Genomic DNA, 14,443 nt, shown 5'->3' with positions numbered 1-14,443 from the left:
GATCATTTATATTTGTCCAAACAAGCTAAAAATGACTTCCTAAAAGCATTTTAAAAGCAAAGAAGAGTGTTTGGATTCAGTTTGGATCAGTTTGCCATCAGTAATTCATTAAAAGTCTATCAGTTATATAAAACAACCTAAATAAAGTGTACATTTCAAAGGCTCAATCTGCAATTTAAAGTGGGTCCTAGATGAACCATTTTTCTGGATAGAGGTCGACAGGGTCATGAAATGAACTCACTTGTCCCTCTGAGTCCGTGAGCGTACCAGCCGCTCTGTATTTTTACTAGTCCATTACTTACTAGTGTCCATTTCAGCATCATTTTTGTTTTTCTGAAGTAGTCCTGTTCATCAGTATGGCAGAGGTGCTAGCTGTTATTCTCCGCTGTCATGTATTTGAGGGCAGCGAATCCGTAGCGGCGGGACATGTTCTGCTGAAACTCCTCTTTAAGAGTCTTGAGGCATGCCCGGTACTGCTCGTTTGAGCGAAACTTGGTAATGTCAAAGCTCGGTGCGTGGGGCATGTGAATCATGTAGGCGTTAGGTAGAACCACAAACTCGTATTCCTGCAAAGAAACAATCAAAAATAAATCAGTATTACAAATATTTTTATTAATGTCAAAGATATTATGCTGTCTGACTGAAGATATATCATTTTGGTGTGTTCAAATTTTAACATGTATTAACATTTTGAAAAATCATATTTAAAATAATTTGTTGCAAAAGTTGTACTTTCTTTTACTCCCTTATAAAATAACAATAAATAAAGAAATTTCTAGACCCTAATTTAATTTTGCCATTTACTTCATTAATCAAAGAGATATAAACACATGCATACTGGAAATCAATGCCTGAGAAATAAATTAAAAACAGCAACGATTTTATAAAGCACACTCATTATAGAGCAATTGTAATGACTCATATAAATCATTTTGGTTCACTTCATTAAGCCACACATGTTCTTGTACATGGCCAGTTGGCATGCAATATGTGCGTTGGTAATTTAATAAGTCTAAAAAATCCTAAATAAATCATTTTATTTGCCAAAATAACCTTGTAAAAAAATCTTAAATGAACTTTTATTATTATTCAGGCTGTGAAGAGGCATTATAAGGTTTTGGTCATTTTTACTTTGCCAAGAGCATATACATCGATCAGCCATAACATTAAAACCCACCTCCTTGTTTCTACACTAACTGTCCATTTTATCAGCTCCACTACACCATATAGGAGCACTTTGTAGTTCTACAAATACTGACTGTAGTCTCTACGTACCTTTTAAGCCTGCTTTCACGCTGTTCTTTAATGGTGAGGACCCCCACAGGACCACTACAGAGCAGGTATTATTTGAGTGTTGGATCATTCTCAGCACTGCAGTGACAGTAACATGTTGGTGGTGTGTTAGTGTGTGTTGTGCTGGTATGAGTGGATAAGACACAGCAGCGCTGCTGGAGATTTTAAACACCTCACTGTCACTGCTGGATTAAGAATAGCCCACCAACCAAAAACATCCAGCCAACAGCGCCCCATGGGCAGCGTCCTGTGACCACTGATGAAGGTCTAGAAGATGACCAACTCAAACAGCAGCAATAGATGAGCGATCGTCTCTGACTTTACATCTACAAGGTGGACCAACTAGGTAGGAGTGTCTAATAGAGTGGACAGTGAGTGGACACGATATTTAAAAACTCCAGCAGTGCTGCTGTGTCTGATCCACTCGTACCAGCACAACACACACTAACACACCACCATCATGTCAGTGTCACTGCAGTGCTGAGAATTATCCACCACCTAAGTAATACCTGCTCTGTGGTGGTCCTGTGGGGGTCCTGACCATTGAAGAACAGCATGAAAGGGGGCTTACAAAGCATGCAGAGAAACATATGGACTACAGTTAGTAATTGTAGAATTACAAAGTGCTTCTATATGGTATTTACAAAATCAAGTTACAGACCACAGTTCCACTACCACTGGGGGTGAAGATTAGACTGAATCCATTGGGGCTTTTTAAATACTAAAGCCCCTCCTACTGGCCCATACCACCAGTAGTGGGTTAAACATTCAGAGATACCAATTAAAATCTTCTTTTTGTTTGTTTGTTTGTTTTTTATGATTTTAACATCATGTTTTACACTTTGGTTACATTCATGACAGAAACGGTAGTTACTCATTACACAAGATTCATCAGTTCACAAGGTTATATCGAACACAGTCATGGACAATTTTGTATCTGCAATTCACCTCACTTGCATCTCTTTGGACTGTGGGAGGAAACCAGAGCACCCGGAGTAAACCCACGCGGACACGGGGAGAACATGCAAACTCCACACAGAAAGGACCCGGACCGCCCCACCCGGGGATCGAACCCAGGACCTTCTTGCTGTGAGGTGACAGTGCTACCCACTTAGCCACCGTGCTGCCCTATACAGGGGTCATCACAGCAGATCTGGTTTGTATACCTGATTTGGCACAGTTTGAATTCTGCAAATTGAAATGTTGAAATGTTTTATTTTGTTTGATTATTGGCTATTTGCCAAATCTAATTTTAAGGTTAACCCTAATGAAATAAAATTGGTGCTCATTTTGCTTGTTGGGATGCAGTTTAATACCTTGCCTATATTTATCTATATGTAGGTGTAGAGGGAGAAGACCATGGTTTACCTGAGCATCCAGTTCCATAATGTGGGCCACTTTGTTCCAGCCGAACCCCACAAACCTGCGGTCGTACTCAGGACTGTCCCTCCTCACAATCACGTACGGCTCAAAGTCAGCCTCCCACTGCACTCTGTATGGTGTCGTGGCTGTCCTCCATTTAGCAAAGTTAGTCGGAGCGTGTCCTTTTGTCCATACATGATACCTGAAAAATTTATTTAAAAAATAATATTATTAATATATTGTTATGGGTTTCCATGATTCTATTCATTAGTTTAGTTTAGAAGGTTTTTTTTTACCTGAAGGTGAACAGAGTGCCCATATCAAGCTGGGACAGAAGCTCAGCCTTGGATTTAGGAAAGGACAGTCGGTACCGAAGTGTCTCAAACGCAGGAACCACAAGAGCCTTCTTAGTGTGCGCCATGTCCAGCTGTACCACAGACCTCCTGTAAAAAATACATGCTAACTGTTTTAGATTCAAGTAAAGCTGGTGTCCATACCATAGAAATATAAAGAAATACAATAGAATAGAAATATTCAATAGCAGTTTTGGGCTGAAGCTTAATGGGACTATACGTAAGTTCTAGCAAACCCATGTTTTGCTTCTAATCTTGCACCTGCTACACCACAAATAGGAAATAAAAACTACAAGAATAAACTAAAGGGCTACTAGTATAGACTAAGAGCTAAAACAAAATAACAACATCGAACAATGTATGCCTAATCCACAGGCACAAAATCAGGCATATTTTATAGCACAGCAAATCTGGAAAACCACAGGTATTATTTATATATATTGTTTTTTTTTGCATTTTTTGCATTTTCTCTCCCTTTAGTGCGTCCAATTGCCCGATTGCGTCATGCTACCGCTCCACTAATGCCGACCCTCGCTCTGATTTGAGGAGAACAAAGCTAACCCACACCCCCTCCGACACATGGGCAGCAACCGTATGCGAGTGCATATATGCGAATCAGCCCTGTGTACGGAGAGACACACCCTGATCAATGCACTCTTTCCCTGCCTCTGTGCAGGCACCATCAATCAGCCAGCAGAGGTCGTAGTGCATCAGTTACGAGGAGTCCCTATCCAGCTTAATACCCCACCCCTATATGAACAACAGGCCAATCGTTGTTCATGTGGCCGCTCAGCCCAACCAGATGGCAGAGCTGAGATTCGATATGATGTATTCGAGATCCCAGCTTTGGTGCGCTAGTGTGGGTTTTTGCGCCACTTGAGCGACTAGGTATTGTACTGTATTTTAAAAGTAATAATTTAAAATGATCAGTATAATATTAATATTTTTCATAAAGTCATATTTTGCTTATTGTCAACTTGCTATATATCTAATGAGCAGGTTGATTTTCATGATTGTGATTATAAAGCTGAAATCAACCAAATTCTTATATTTATCTTTCTTTATTTATGTAAAGGTTATTAAAATATAACACAACGAATAAAAACTAATAATTTAAATTAGGTTCTATGAATAACATTTGAATAAGTCATAATCTGAGGGCCTGAGCTTTTAAAAAATGTGATTCAGGTATCTGCACAAATTGGATGTGAAAATTCAACATTAAAAATAAAAGAGGAATTTAAACAAATAAGCTGCTTTAGAAATTAAAGGTAATAAATGACTTGTTTGATTGAGCACAGACTAAGCTGAAATGAACAAATGTGGAGAGAAAATACTTTACACAGAGGTGCCACACAGTGCAGGTTTAAAGTACAATTTATGACTTAAAATGTTATTTTAAGTGTTGTTTTACCACTATAACAGCCTCCACTATTTTTGGAAGGCTTTAAACCAGATATTGGAATGTACTGTGGGAATTTGCACCTATTAATTCAACAGAGCATTTGTGAGGTCAGTCATGTGAAGCCACCAGCCAATTACACTGGTCAGCAGCAGATTCTTGCATAGACCCTCAGTAATAAAGGGTTAAGGTCCGTGCTCATAGTCCACACAGTGACAACCTGGTAGATTTTGAGCTTTAACCAGCAACCTTCTGACAGATACTCTAGTACCTTAACCAATAATCTACCACTGCTCATTATGGAGCATTTAAGGAGGACCACAATATTCAGCTGGTCATGGTTTGACACAACAGTAGGGGCACTGCTGCAGCAACAAGAAGATAATGCCCAATCCAGCGTTGCCTCCCACAGGCACAGCATGTTGTGTTTTCTGCCAAGATTTATAACCCAAAGATGGGCCGCTATCTGCCACCTGAGCATTACAGTAAAGTCATCATTGATTGTATATAATTTATTCTATATTGTATTAATGTGTGTGGCTGAAACAATAATTACTGATGGTGATTAGGCAAGTTTGGGTGAGTGTGGGTGGCAGTTAGTGTGTGTCTTCGGATGGGGCCGAGGGATCAACTCCAGACTTTGCAGGGTTAAAACAGACCCTGGTTGCACAGTTTTCTAACTAATAGAAAAAATGACAGAGCTCTTGCACATAACTACTTAGACTTACTAATATCTACAGTATAGTTTTAAATAAACTATACAGTATAATAATAATTCCAGAATACATCTACATGTTAAAAATGTTAGGCTTACAAGATAGACTTTATTCTAATGATCCATCTTACCTGAGGTACTCGTAGAGCCCATACATGGGCAGGAAGTCGATGTCGGACAGGAACATATAGGGCGTGTTGACCTGTCTCATAGCAACGTTGCGTAAGAGGTTGACGGGGTAGAACTGACCCTCTTTGTAGACGATGTGATACCCCACGTTGCTTCTGCTCATCAGCACCTCGGAGCCCTGAGCGTAACGCAGGAACTGCTGTGCCTCGGCGTCAGACAGGTACAGAGCCAGACTGATGGGACCTTCCCAGTGTTTACAGATGGCCTCCAGCATCTGCAGTCTGGTGCAAACAAACAGCAAAAACGTGAACTATTATTAGATTTTTTTATTAATTTATCATAGCTTAAACAACACCAACATCGGCAGTGCTAACACATTTTAAAGCTGTAAGAAGTTTCCTAGGTAACACAGCAAGGGTTGACCTTATTTTGTTTAGTGCTGTTTGGAAAAACTAAAAAATCAATAAAGATATACAGCCACTTTATTAAAGAACTCTTGTAAAGAAAAACAATGACCTTCACAGTCTAAAATTTCATTTTAATGTAACAGCATTTGCTGAGCTCAAGTGTTATTGCCGAAAGGCACTAAATGTGAGCGGTGGGAAGGTTTCAAGGAGACCAACTCGGAGTAAAAAAATCATACGATAGGAGGGTAATTATTGTATGAAAGAAGTGAACTATCCCTAACTAACCCTACAAACTGGTGTCTGCTATTATGACATATTGAGTTGCAAGAAAACACTGTTGAACCATTTAAAATTGCATGCTGACATCTTGAACTCATGAGCTTGAATCTCCCGCCTACACGGACAACGATTGGCTCATCCGTCAGGGTTGGATGCCGGAGGGGAATCCTTATGATAATATATCCAATATAACTTATGACAAGGTGGTTAAGGTACTGGACTAGCAAGCAGAAGATTGCCAGTTCAAGTTCCACCACTGCCCCTGAGCCCTCAAGAATTGTAGGGACAGTGGTAGCCTAGTGAGTAGAGCTTTGGGCTATCAACTGAAAAGTTGAGAGTTTGAATCCTAGCTCTGCCATGCAGCCCCTGTTGGGCCCTTGAGCCCTTAACCCTCTTTGCTCCAGGGGTGCCGTACGATGGCTGACCCTGCGCACTGAGCCCAGCTTCCAATACATGAACTGGGATGCACTGTACGTCTATATACACCAATCAACCACAACATTAAAACCACCTCCTTGTTTCTACACTCACTGTCCATTTCATCAGCTCCACTTACAATATAGAAGCACTTTGTAGTTCTACAATTACTGACTGTACCATCTGTTACTCTGCATGCTTTGTTAGCCCCCTTTCATGCTGTTCTTCAATGGTCAGGACTCTCCCAGGACCACTACAGAGTAGGTATTATTTAGGTGGTGGATCATTCTCAGCACTGCAGTAACACTGACATGGTGGTGGTGTGTTAGTGTGTGTTGTGCTGGTATGAGTGGATCAGACACAGCAGCGCTGATGGAGTTTTTAAACACATCACTGCCACTGCTGGACTGAGAATAGTCCACCAACCAAAAATATCCAGCCAACAGCGCCCCGTGTGCAGCGTCCTGTGACCACTGATGAAGGTCTAGAAGACAACTCAAACAGCAGCAATAGATGAGCAATCATCTCTGACTCTACATCTACAAGGTGGACCAACTAGGTAGGAGTGTCTAATAAAGTGGACACGGTATTTAAAAACTCCAGCAGCACTGCTGTGTCTGATCCACATATACCAGCACAACACACACTAACACACCACCACCATGTCAGTGTCACTGCAGTGCTGAGAATGATCCACCACCTAAATAATACTTGCTCTGTGGTGGCCCTGTGGGGGTCCTGACTATTGAAGAACAGGGTAAAAGCAAGCTAAAACAGTATGTAGAGAAACAGATGGACAACTGTCAGTAATTGTAATACTACAAAGTGCTTCTATATGGTAAGTGGAGCTGATTAAATGGACTAAGAGTGTAGAAACAAGGACGTGGTCTTAATATTATGGCTGATCAGTGTATGTATATATGACAAATAAAGGCATGCTATTCTATATTCTATAACTGATGCAAGTACGAAATCCCTTCTGGCTGATTGATAATGCCTGCTTCAGGGGGTGTGTGTTAGTCACGCCTCTGCTCGGTCAGGAGTAGAGGTCAGCAACAGTGGAGAGGAGGTGAAATGCAATTGGATAATTGGGCATGACTAGATTGGGAGGAAAACTGGTACTTTTGGTCATGTAGTGTATGTATTTACATCAAATCACACTAATAAATATACACAACAATACACTTATTGTATATACAGTAAAGAAAACCAGTCCACATTCTAGACAGGGTGTCAGTTATTTCCAAAACCAGTAGGCACGGTGGCTCGGTGGGTAGCACTGTCACCTCACAGCAAGAAAGTTCTGGGTTTGATTCCCAGGTGAAGTGATCTGGGTTCTTTCTGTGTGGAGTTTGCATGTTCTGCTCTTGTCTGTGTGGGTTTCCTCCGGGACCTCCGATTTCCTCCCACAGTCCAAAGACATGCAAGTGAGGTGAAGTAGATATACGAAATTGTCCATGACTGTGTTTGACATTAAAGACCTGAACTGATGAATCTTGTGTAACCAGTGATTACCTGTCCTGTCAATAATGTAACCAAAATGTGTAAAATATGATATTAAAGTCCTAATAAATAAACAAATAAATAAGTATTTGTTAAACCTTACACTGACCCATTATTCATTCACATTTAGAGGCAATTTGGGGCATCCAATCCAGAATACATTTACATTTTCAGCATTTAGCAGACGCCTTTATTCAAAGCGACTTACAGTACTATTACAGTATACAATCTGAGGGTTAAGGGCCTTGCTCAAGGACCAAACAGCAGCAACCTGGCAGTGGTGGGGCTTGAACCAACGACCTTCTGGTTACTAGTCCAGTACCCTAACCACTATGCTACAGAGAGAGAACCCATACAAACATGGCACTAACCTTTGTATGATCTCAGCTCCTCATGCTGCTCTGTGGCACTCACTCTATCAGCTGTCAATTATGATTCATGTCAATTACTGTATTTCTGTGTTTAGCTTTGAGTCAATGCTTTTAAAAGCTTTGATCATTACTGCATTTTCATCAGAATGTAAACACTGAAGTATTTGCTCTATGGGGCATTGTGTGCCCTCTAAAAACAAAGACACTCTGAATTGGAAGCTGGTTGTCTTATTTTCTGCACACTTGACTTCTTGTTATTAATTATTTTGTAGATATAGTGGTACTCATTCAACCACTTGAGGCTGAAGCCTGCTGGACTGCTGGATGTAATGGGAAACTGCAGTGGCTGCACTACCTCACCATTATACACCAACTAGGCATAATATTATGACCACTGAAGGGTGAAGTGAATAACACTGATTATCTCTTCATCACGGCACCTGTTAGTGGGTGGGATACATTAGGCAGCAAGTGAACATTTTATCCTAAAAGTTGATGTGTTGGAAGCAAGAAAATTGGGCGAGCGTAAGGATTTGTGCGAGTTTGACAAGAGCCAAATTGTAATGGCTAGATGACTGGGTCAGAGCATCTTTAAAACTGCAGCTCTTGTGGGGTGTTCCCGGTCTGCAGTAGTCAGCATCTATCAAAAGTGGTTCAAGGAAGGAACAGAGGTAAACCGGCGACAGGGTCATGGGCGTCCAATGCTCATTGATGCACGTGGGGAGCGAAGGCTGGCCTGTGTGGTCCGATCCAATAGACGAGCTACTGTAGCTCAAATTGCTGAAGAATTCAATGCTGGTTCTGATAGAAAGATGTCAGTCTCCATGCCTCGACGGGTCAAGGCTGTTTTGGCAGCAAAAGGGGGGGACCAACACAATATTAGGAAGGTGGTCATGATGTTATGCCTGATCGTTGTACTTCATTCTACCAAAGGCTGAATTCTAAGAAGCTCCAACTGCCTACATTATGCTTTTTATTTGTTTTATTTTATTTTGATTTATTTTCTTTTTACCTATTTAGTGATTGCTTTTAATCTAATTTTAGTTCTTTCAATTATTCTCTACGTCACTCAAGAAGGATGGGTCCCTGCTGAGTCCAGTTCCTCTCATGGTTTCTTTTTTATAAGTATTAGGGGATGTTTTTCATGGCCACCATTACCATCAGCTAACACATTAAGAGTTTTTGGACCTGGATTCTGTCAAGCTGCTTTGAGTGGGATTTCTCTGGATTTCCTAAATCTTTTGATAATATAATGGACTGTACAGGGTGAAAGTTCCTCCCCTCAATCATTGAGAAATGTCTGCCTAAGCTGTTGAATTATTTAACAATGCATTCTTTGGCAATTTGGTTATCCCTGACCCATCCTTGCTTGTAAATCACTGTGTCCTCTCTTCGTACTTTCTTCGTATTCCTTCGTACCCAAAAATGACTGCATTGAAGATTTGTTTATATTTACAAAATACACTTAAGATTGTTGGGTGGCACGGTGGCTCGGTGGGTAGCACTGTCACCTCACAGCAAAAAGGGCCTGGTTCGATTCCAGGCGGAGCAGTCCAGGTCCTTTCTGTGCAGAGTTTGCATGTTCTCCCCGTGTCTGCGTAGGTTTCCTCCGGGAGCTCCGGTTTCCTCCCACAGTCCAAAAACATACAGTCAGGATAATTGGAGACACTGAATTGCCCTATAGGTAAATGGGTGTGTGTATGTGTGTCTGCCCTGCGATGGACTGGTGCCCTGTCCAGGGTGTTACTGTGTGCCTTGCGGCCATTAAAAAGCTGGGATAGGCTCCAGCACCCCCTGCGACCCTAATTGGATAAGCGGTCAAGTCAGTGAGTGAGTGAATTAAGATTGTTAGTAAAGAGAGTTCGTACATACAAACGAACAAATACATTTTTATTTTTATAGCATTTTACAAAATGTCCCAACTTTTTCGGCACTCTAGCCCACCACTGCTAAGATTCAAACCTGGATCTTTTAGCCAGACGGGCGTCTATACAGAAATGATTCTGCGATGTATTGGGTTTCTGTCCATGGTATTTCTGCCTTGCACCCAGTGTATGCTGATGGAACCAGAACTGCTGTGACCCCGACCAGAATAAAGTTGTTAATAAAAATGAATTTTAATGATCTCAACTTTTACAGAAATGGGATTTGTATATAATTAATTTTATTTAGTTGATTTCATTCACCTAGTATGCAATGCAATGGTTGTGGCTAAAACACCATAAATGTATAATAAGGATGGTTGTCTACCTACATGTGACCACTCACTTTCTTAACCGCTTATCCAGGTAGGGTAGCCGGGGGGCTTTTCAATGGGCGCAAGGCAAACAGTAACACCCTGGACACCCTGGACGGGGCGCCAGTACATCGCAGGGCAGCCACACATACACACACACACACACTCATACACACACCCATTCACCTATAGGGCACCTATAATTTCTCCAATTAACCTGAGCGCATGTTTTTGGACTGTGGGAGGAAACCAGAGCTCCTGGAGGGAACACATGCAGACACAGGGAGAACATGCAAACTCCACACAGAAAGGACCCAGACTGCCCCATCTGGGGATCGAACGCTGGACCTTCTTGCTGTGAGGTGACAATGCTACCCACAAAGCCACCGTGCCGCCCTTACATGTGACCATGTGTATTCATATAAATAATACTGTCTTGTTTTTTGTACTGTTTTCTTTTTAAAAACAATTTTATTAGCTTTTTACAAGCTGCCTTAACTTTTCTGGAATCAGGACAAAGTGGTATTTAGTTTGTTTGTACCTGTCCATGGAGAGCTGGGCCACAAAGGTAACATCAGTCTGGTCAGTGCTGGGTTCGTACTCGTAGTGCAGGAAGTAAAGGTGTGTACGGTGCACAGTAAAGCGCTCACGCCGAAACTCGTAGCACGGGTCGTCCTCATCCAGCTCCAGCAGAGTCTTCTGAAGCTGAAATATCAGGGATAATAAAGCATTAAGATATTTAACCTGATGACTTCACACAGTAACTTAGGATCTTTATTATTAGGAGTGTAGGTACCTGCACACTACTGCTGGCACTACTGTGTCCGACTACACTCTCTTTGTTGTGATGTATGGGTCTGTCTGAAAACCTAGTGAGTTGCCTTGCTGCCTAAGCAGAGAGGATTCTAATAAGACATCGAACTTATAAGGCAGGTTAGTTAGATGCACTACTTAGACAGCGATTACGGCGATTACATCACCACAGTTTTTGCTTACTAAGCTAACACAGTTAGCCTCAGGCCATTCAAACCAATGGGCTGAGGCAGCACAACCCGCTAGCATGCCTGCTAACTTCTCCGTCCGTGTACCGAAAACTAACAAGCCCGAATTTGCAAATAGTTTACACTTGTACACCTTTATACAAACTAAAAATCAATTAGATTTTGTTTCTATTTTATTTATGCATTTTCTCCTATTTTTCTACCCAATTTAGCATAGTAAATTTGTCTTCCGCTGCTGGGTGATCCCTGATTGCAGTTGAGGTAGGTATATTGCTACTCATGCCTCCTCCGACCTGCGCGCAGCCCCTAGAGGAACCCTTTCTCACCCATGCATTCTGCACAGGCGCCTCTCTATCTGCTAATCAGGGTCCTTACACAGCATTTGAAGACCCCACCTACATAGTCCGGTGACCCCACCTACATAGTCCGGTAATCCCACCCTAGCAGAAACGTGTCAATTATGCCCGCTAGATCAACGCTTCCCGACCTTTTTTGCACCGCGGACCGGTTTCATATAAGATATAATTCCGTGGACCAGCCCCCCACAAGGCAGCTCACGGAGGGACATAAAATAGAATAACTATACTGCTCACAAATTAGCTTTTTTCGGTGCAATGAGACGCTGTTTCCACCTGGGGGTGATATAAAACGATAAACACCCATGTGTTGGAAAAAAAAGCAGTGTTTTCATGGCTGATGTAGCAAACTCTAATTATTTATTCTTTCTGTGTGGCCCGGTAATAAATGACCCCCCTGGTGGTTGGGAACCTCTGCGCTAGATGGTGCCCAGCTGACCGGTGGCAACGCTGAGTTTCGAACTGAGGAGTTCAGAATCTCTGTGCTGGTGTGGCAGCGGAATATCCCGCTGTGCCACCTGGGGAGAATTTATTTACATTTGAAAAGAACTGTTCGTTGCTCCACATTCGTTCGGCATATTTGTAATTTTTGATGCGCTGAATGCTGGGATTGTCTCCACCACTAAGGAAGCATCGGATGCTCCCTCGATATTCAGTCAGATTATCGCTTAGAAATAAGGCACCTCAGTAGGCAGCATTTTAAGGCATCTAAGAATTCAGACAGCCTTTTCTCTGGAGCTTGTAGGATGGTGTAAAATGCTGTTTATGTAGAGAGCTCACTAGATTTCCAGACAGACCCACAAAGAGCACATACACTCACTACTGTGAGTTATTTTGTGTACCTACATTCTCACTGTTGTGGTCGGTCTCACTGGGGCAGCCAAACAGCTCCCTCCTCAGCAAATTCCCATCATACTCTAGGAAGGTCAGATAAAGGTTCCTGAAGAACTCCACGTGCTTGTTCTTCACCCGGAGCTTCTTAGGAGAGTTCCAATGGATCACCTAAGCAATAAGTCAGATATAGCTTAATAACTTCATTATTCAGAATCCAAATCAACTGGGACAGATACATTTAATTAAATTCAAAACAAGATGAACGTATTCAGATTGCATTAAGAAAACATAAAAAAAAAAGAAGCACTTAAGACACTAGTCAGATAATTTCTTTGTTGTACTCTTTGTGTCTAAAAACATTGACCTCTTGATCCTCCCTATATATAAAGTTTATTTATTATTGACTAAACCCTTTAGGGTCATAGCAGAGATGTTCACAAGTCACAAAATATGAGTCCGAATCAAGTCACGAGTCTTTAGACTAGAGTCCGAGTCGAGTCACGAGTCAATATAATATACACAAAACATATATTGGAAATGTAGTGTAGAAATAAATAATATGTAAGTTCAGATAAAAAACATCAACAGATTAGCAACTGTATTGTGCTGTTTTACTTAGTGTCTTTACTTAGTCATTGTGCAAATTAATGTAATTTCCATAACAAGAAGGTACCAGTTAAAGGCTTAAACTGATACGTTTTGTTTTCATTGCAAAACAAAAGTGCGCGATAAATAACAGCACAGCGGCCAAAATCCAAAACACAGCAAAAAATAAAAAATAAAAAATCCATAACCAAAAACAATTGTCACACGTAACCAATGTTACCACATGCTCTTGTTGTTTCTGAAGTCGCTGTGTGTGGGTCATAGTGTTACTGAGGCCTGTTGCAAAAAAAAAGACTAAACACAAGACAGCAGTACATCTTGAACAGGGCAATACTATGTGCAATATAAATGTTATCACTAAATCCATTGCTGTAACTACTGACATAATAAAATCCAGCAAACTATAGCAGACCAAATGTTCCTAAAATGCTGAGTGAGGTAAACGGACTGAGCGAGTTATCATAGGACTGAATAATGAATAACTCAAATTATTATTTTTTATGTTTACTAGTTATAACCTTTGTTTAAAATGATATTTGTTTATGTATGGTTTGTTTAAATCCTATTTATTCAAATTATCCCCCAGGCCACCCAAACAGGATGGGTCCCTGCTGAGTTTGGTTCCTTTTAAGATTCTTCCTGTAATTTAAAGGACATTTTTCTTTTCCACTGTCGCCCTCGGCTTGCTCAGCAGGGAGGAGGGACGAGGGTTTCTGGTCTGTCGGTCCTGGATGCTGTAAAGTTACTTTGAGACAATGGGTGTGTTCGAAAACCTAGTGAGCTGCATTGCTGTCTTATTGTATACATAGGCAGCTGCCTGTCATCGACGAAGTCAGGTTATTCAAACACACTACTTAGACAGTGATAACATCAGGTTTCACTTGCTAAGCTAACACAGTTAGCATCATGCCATTCAAACCAATGGGATGAGGTGGCACAATGCGCTAGCATGTCAAATAACATCTTCCTCTGTGTACCGAAAACTGTCCCTGACAGGCCCGAACCTGCAAATAAATACACTTGTACACGTTTATACAAATTAAAAATCAATGACAGTTTATTTACGTTTGAAAATAATCTCCGCACCATCCGCCATGTTTTTTATTTTTCTGTGAGAAAAGTTGTGCCGCATTGAATGCTGGGATTGCCTTCGCCGCTAAGGCAGCATTGGATGCTCAC

The 14,443-nt window shown here is 41.3% G+C and overlaps 1 protein-coding gene across 1 annotated transcript in view; it reads right to left on the bottom strand.

Moving 5' to 3' along the window:
* Window positions 1–368: 368 nt before the first annotated feature.
* The window catches only part of LOC134324741 (xylosyl- and glucuronyltransferase LARGE1-like), a 124,044-nt gene continuing 109,969 nt past the window's right edge, over window positions 369–14,443 (bottom strand). The window contains exons 10-15 of the mRNA XM_063006680.1: window positions 12,671–12,826; window positions 11,009–11,172; window positions 5,257–5,535; window positions 2,952–3,098; window positions 2,662–2,857; window positions 369–566 (exon numbers count right to left, since the gene is read on the bottom strand). Coding sequence (XP_062862750.1) covers window positions 369–566; window positions 2,662–2,857; window positions 2,952–3,098; window positions 5,257–5,535; window positions 11,009–11,172; window positions 12,671–12,826 — 1,140 coding nt within the window. The remainder of the gene's footprint in view (window positions 567–2,661; window positions 2,858–2,951; window positions 3,099–5,256; window positions 5,536–11,008; window positions 11,173–12,670; window positions 12,827–14,443) is intronic.

Source organism: Trichomycterus rosablanca, chromosome 1 (genome assembly GCF_030014385.1).
Source record: "Trichomycterus rosablanca isolate fTriRos1 chromosome 1, fTriRos1.hap1, whole genome shotgun sequence".
Classification (NCBI taxonomy): domain Eukaryota; kingdom Metazoa; phylum Chordata; class Actinopteri; order Siluriformes; family Trichomycteridae; genus Trichomycterus; species Trichomycterus rosablanca.
This window is presented reverse-complemented; position numbering and strand designations above follow the sequence as displayed.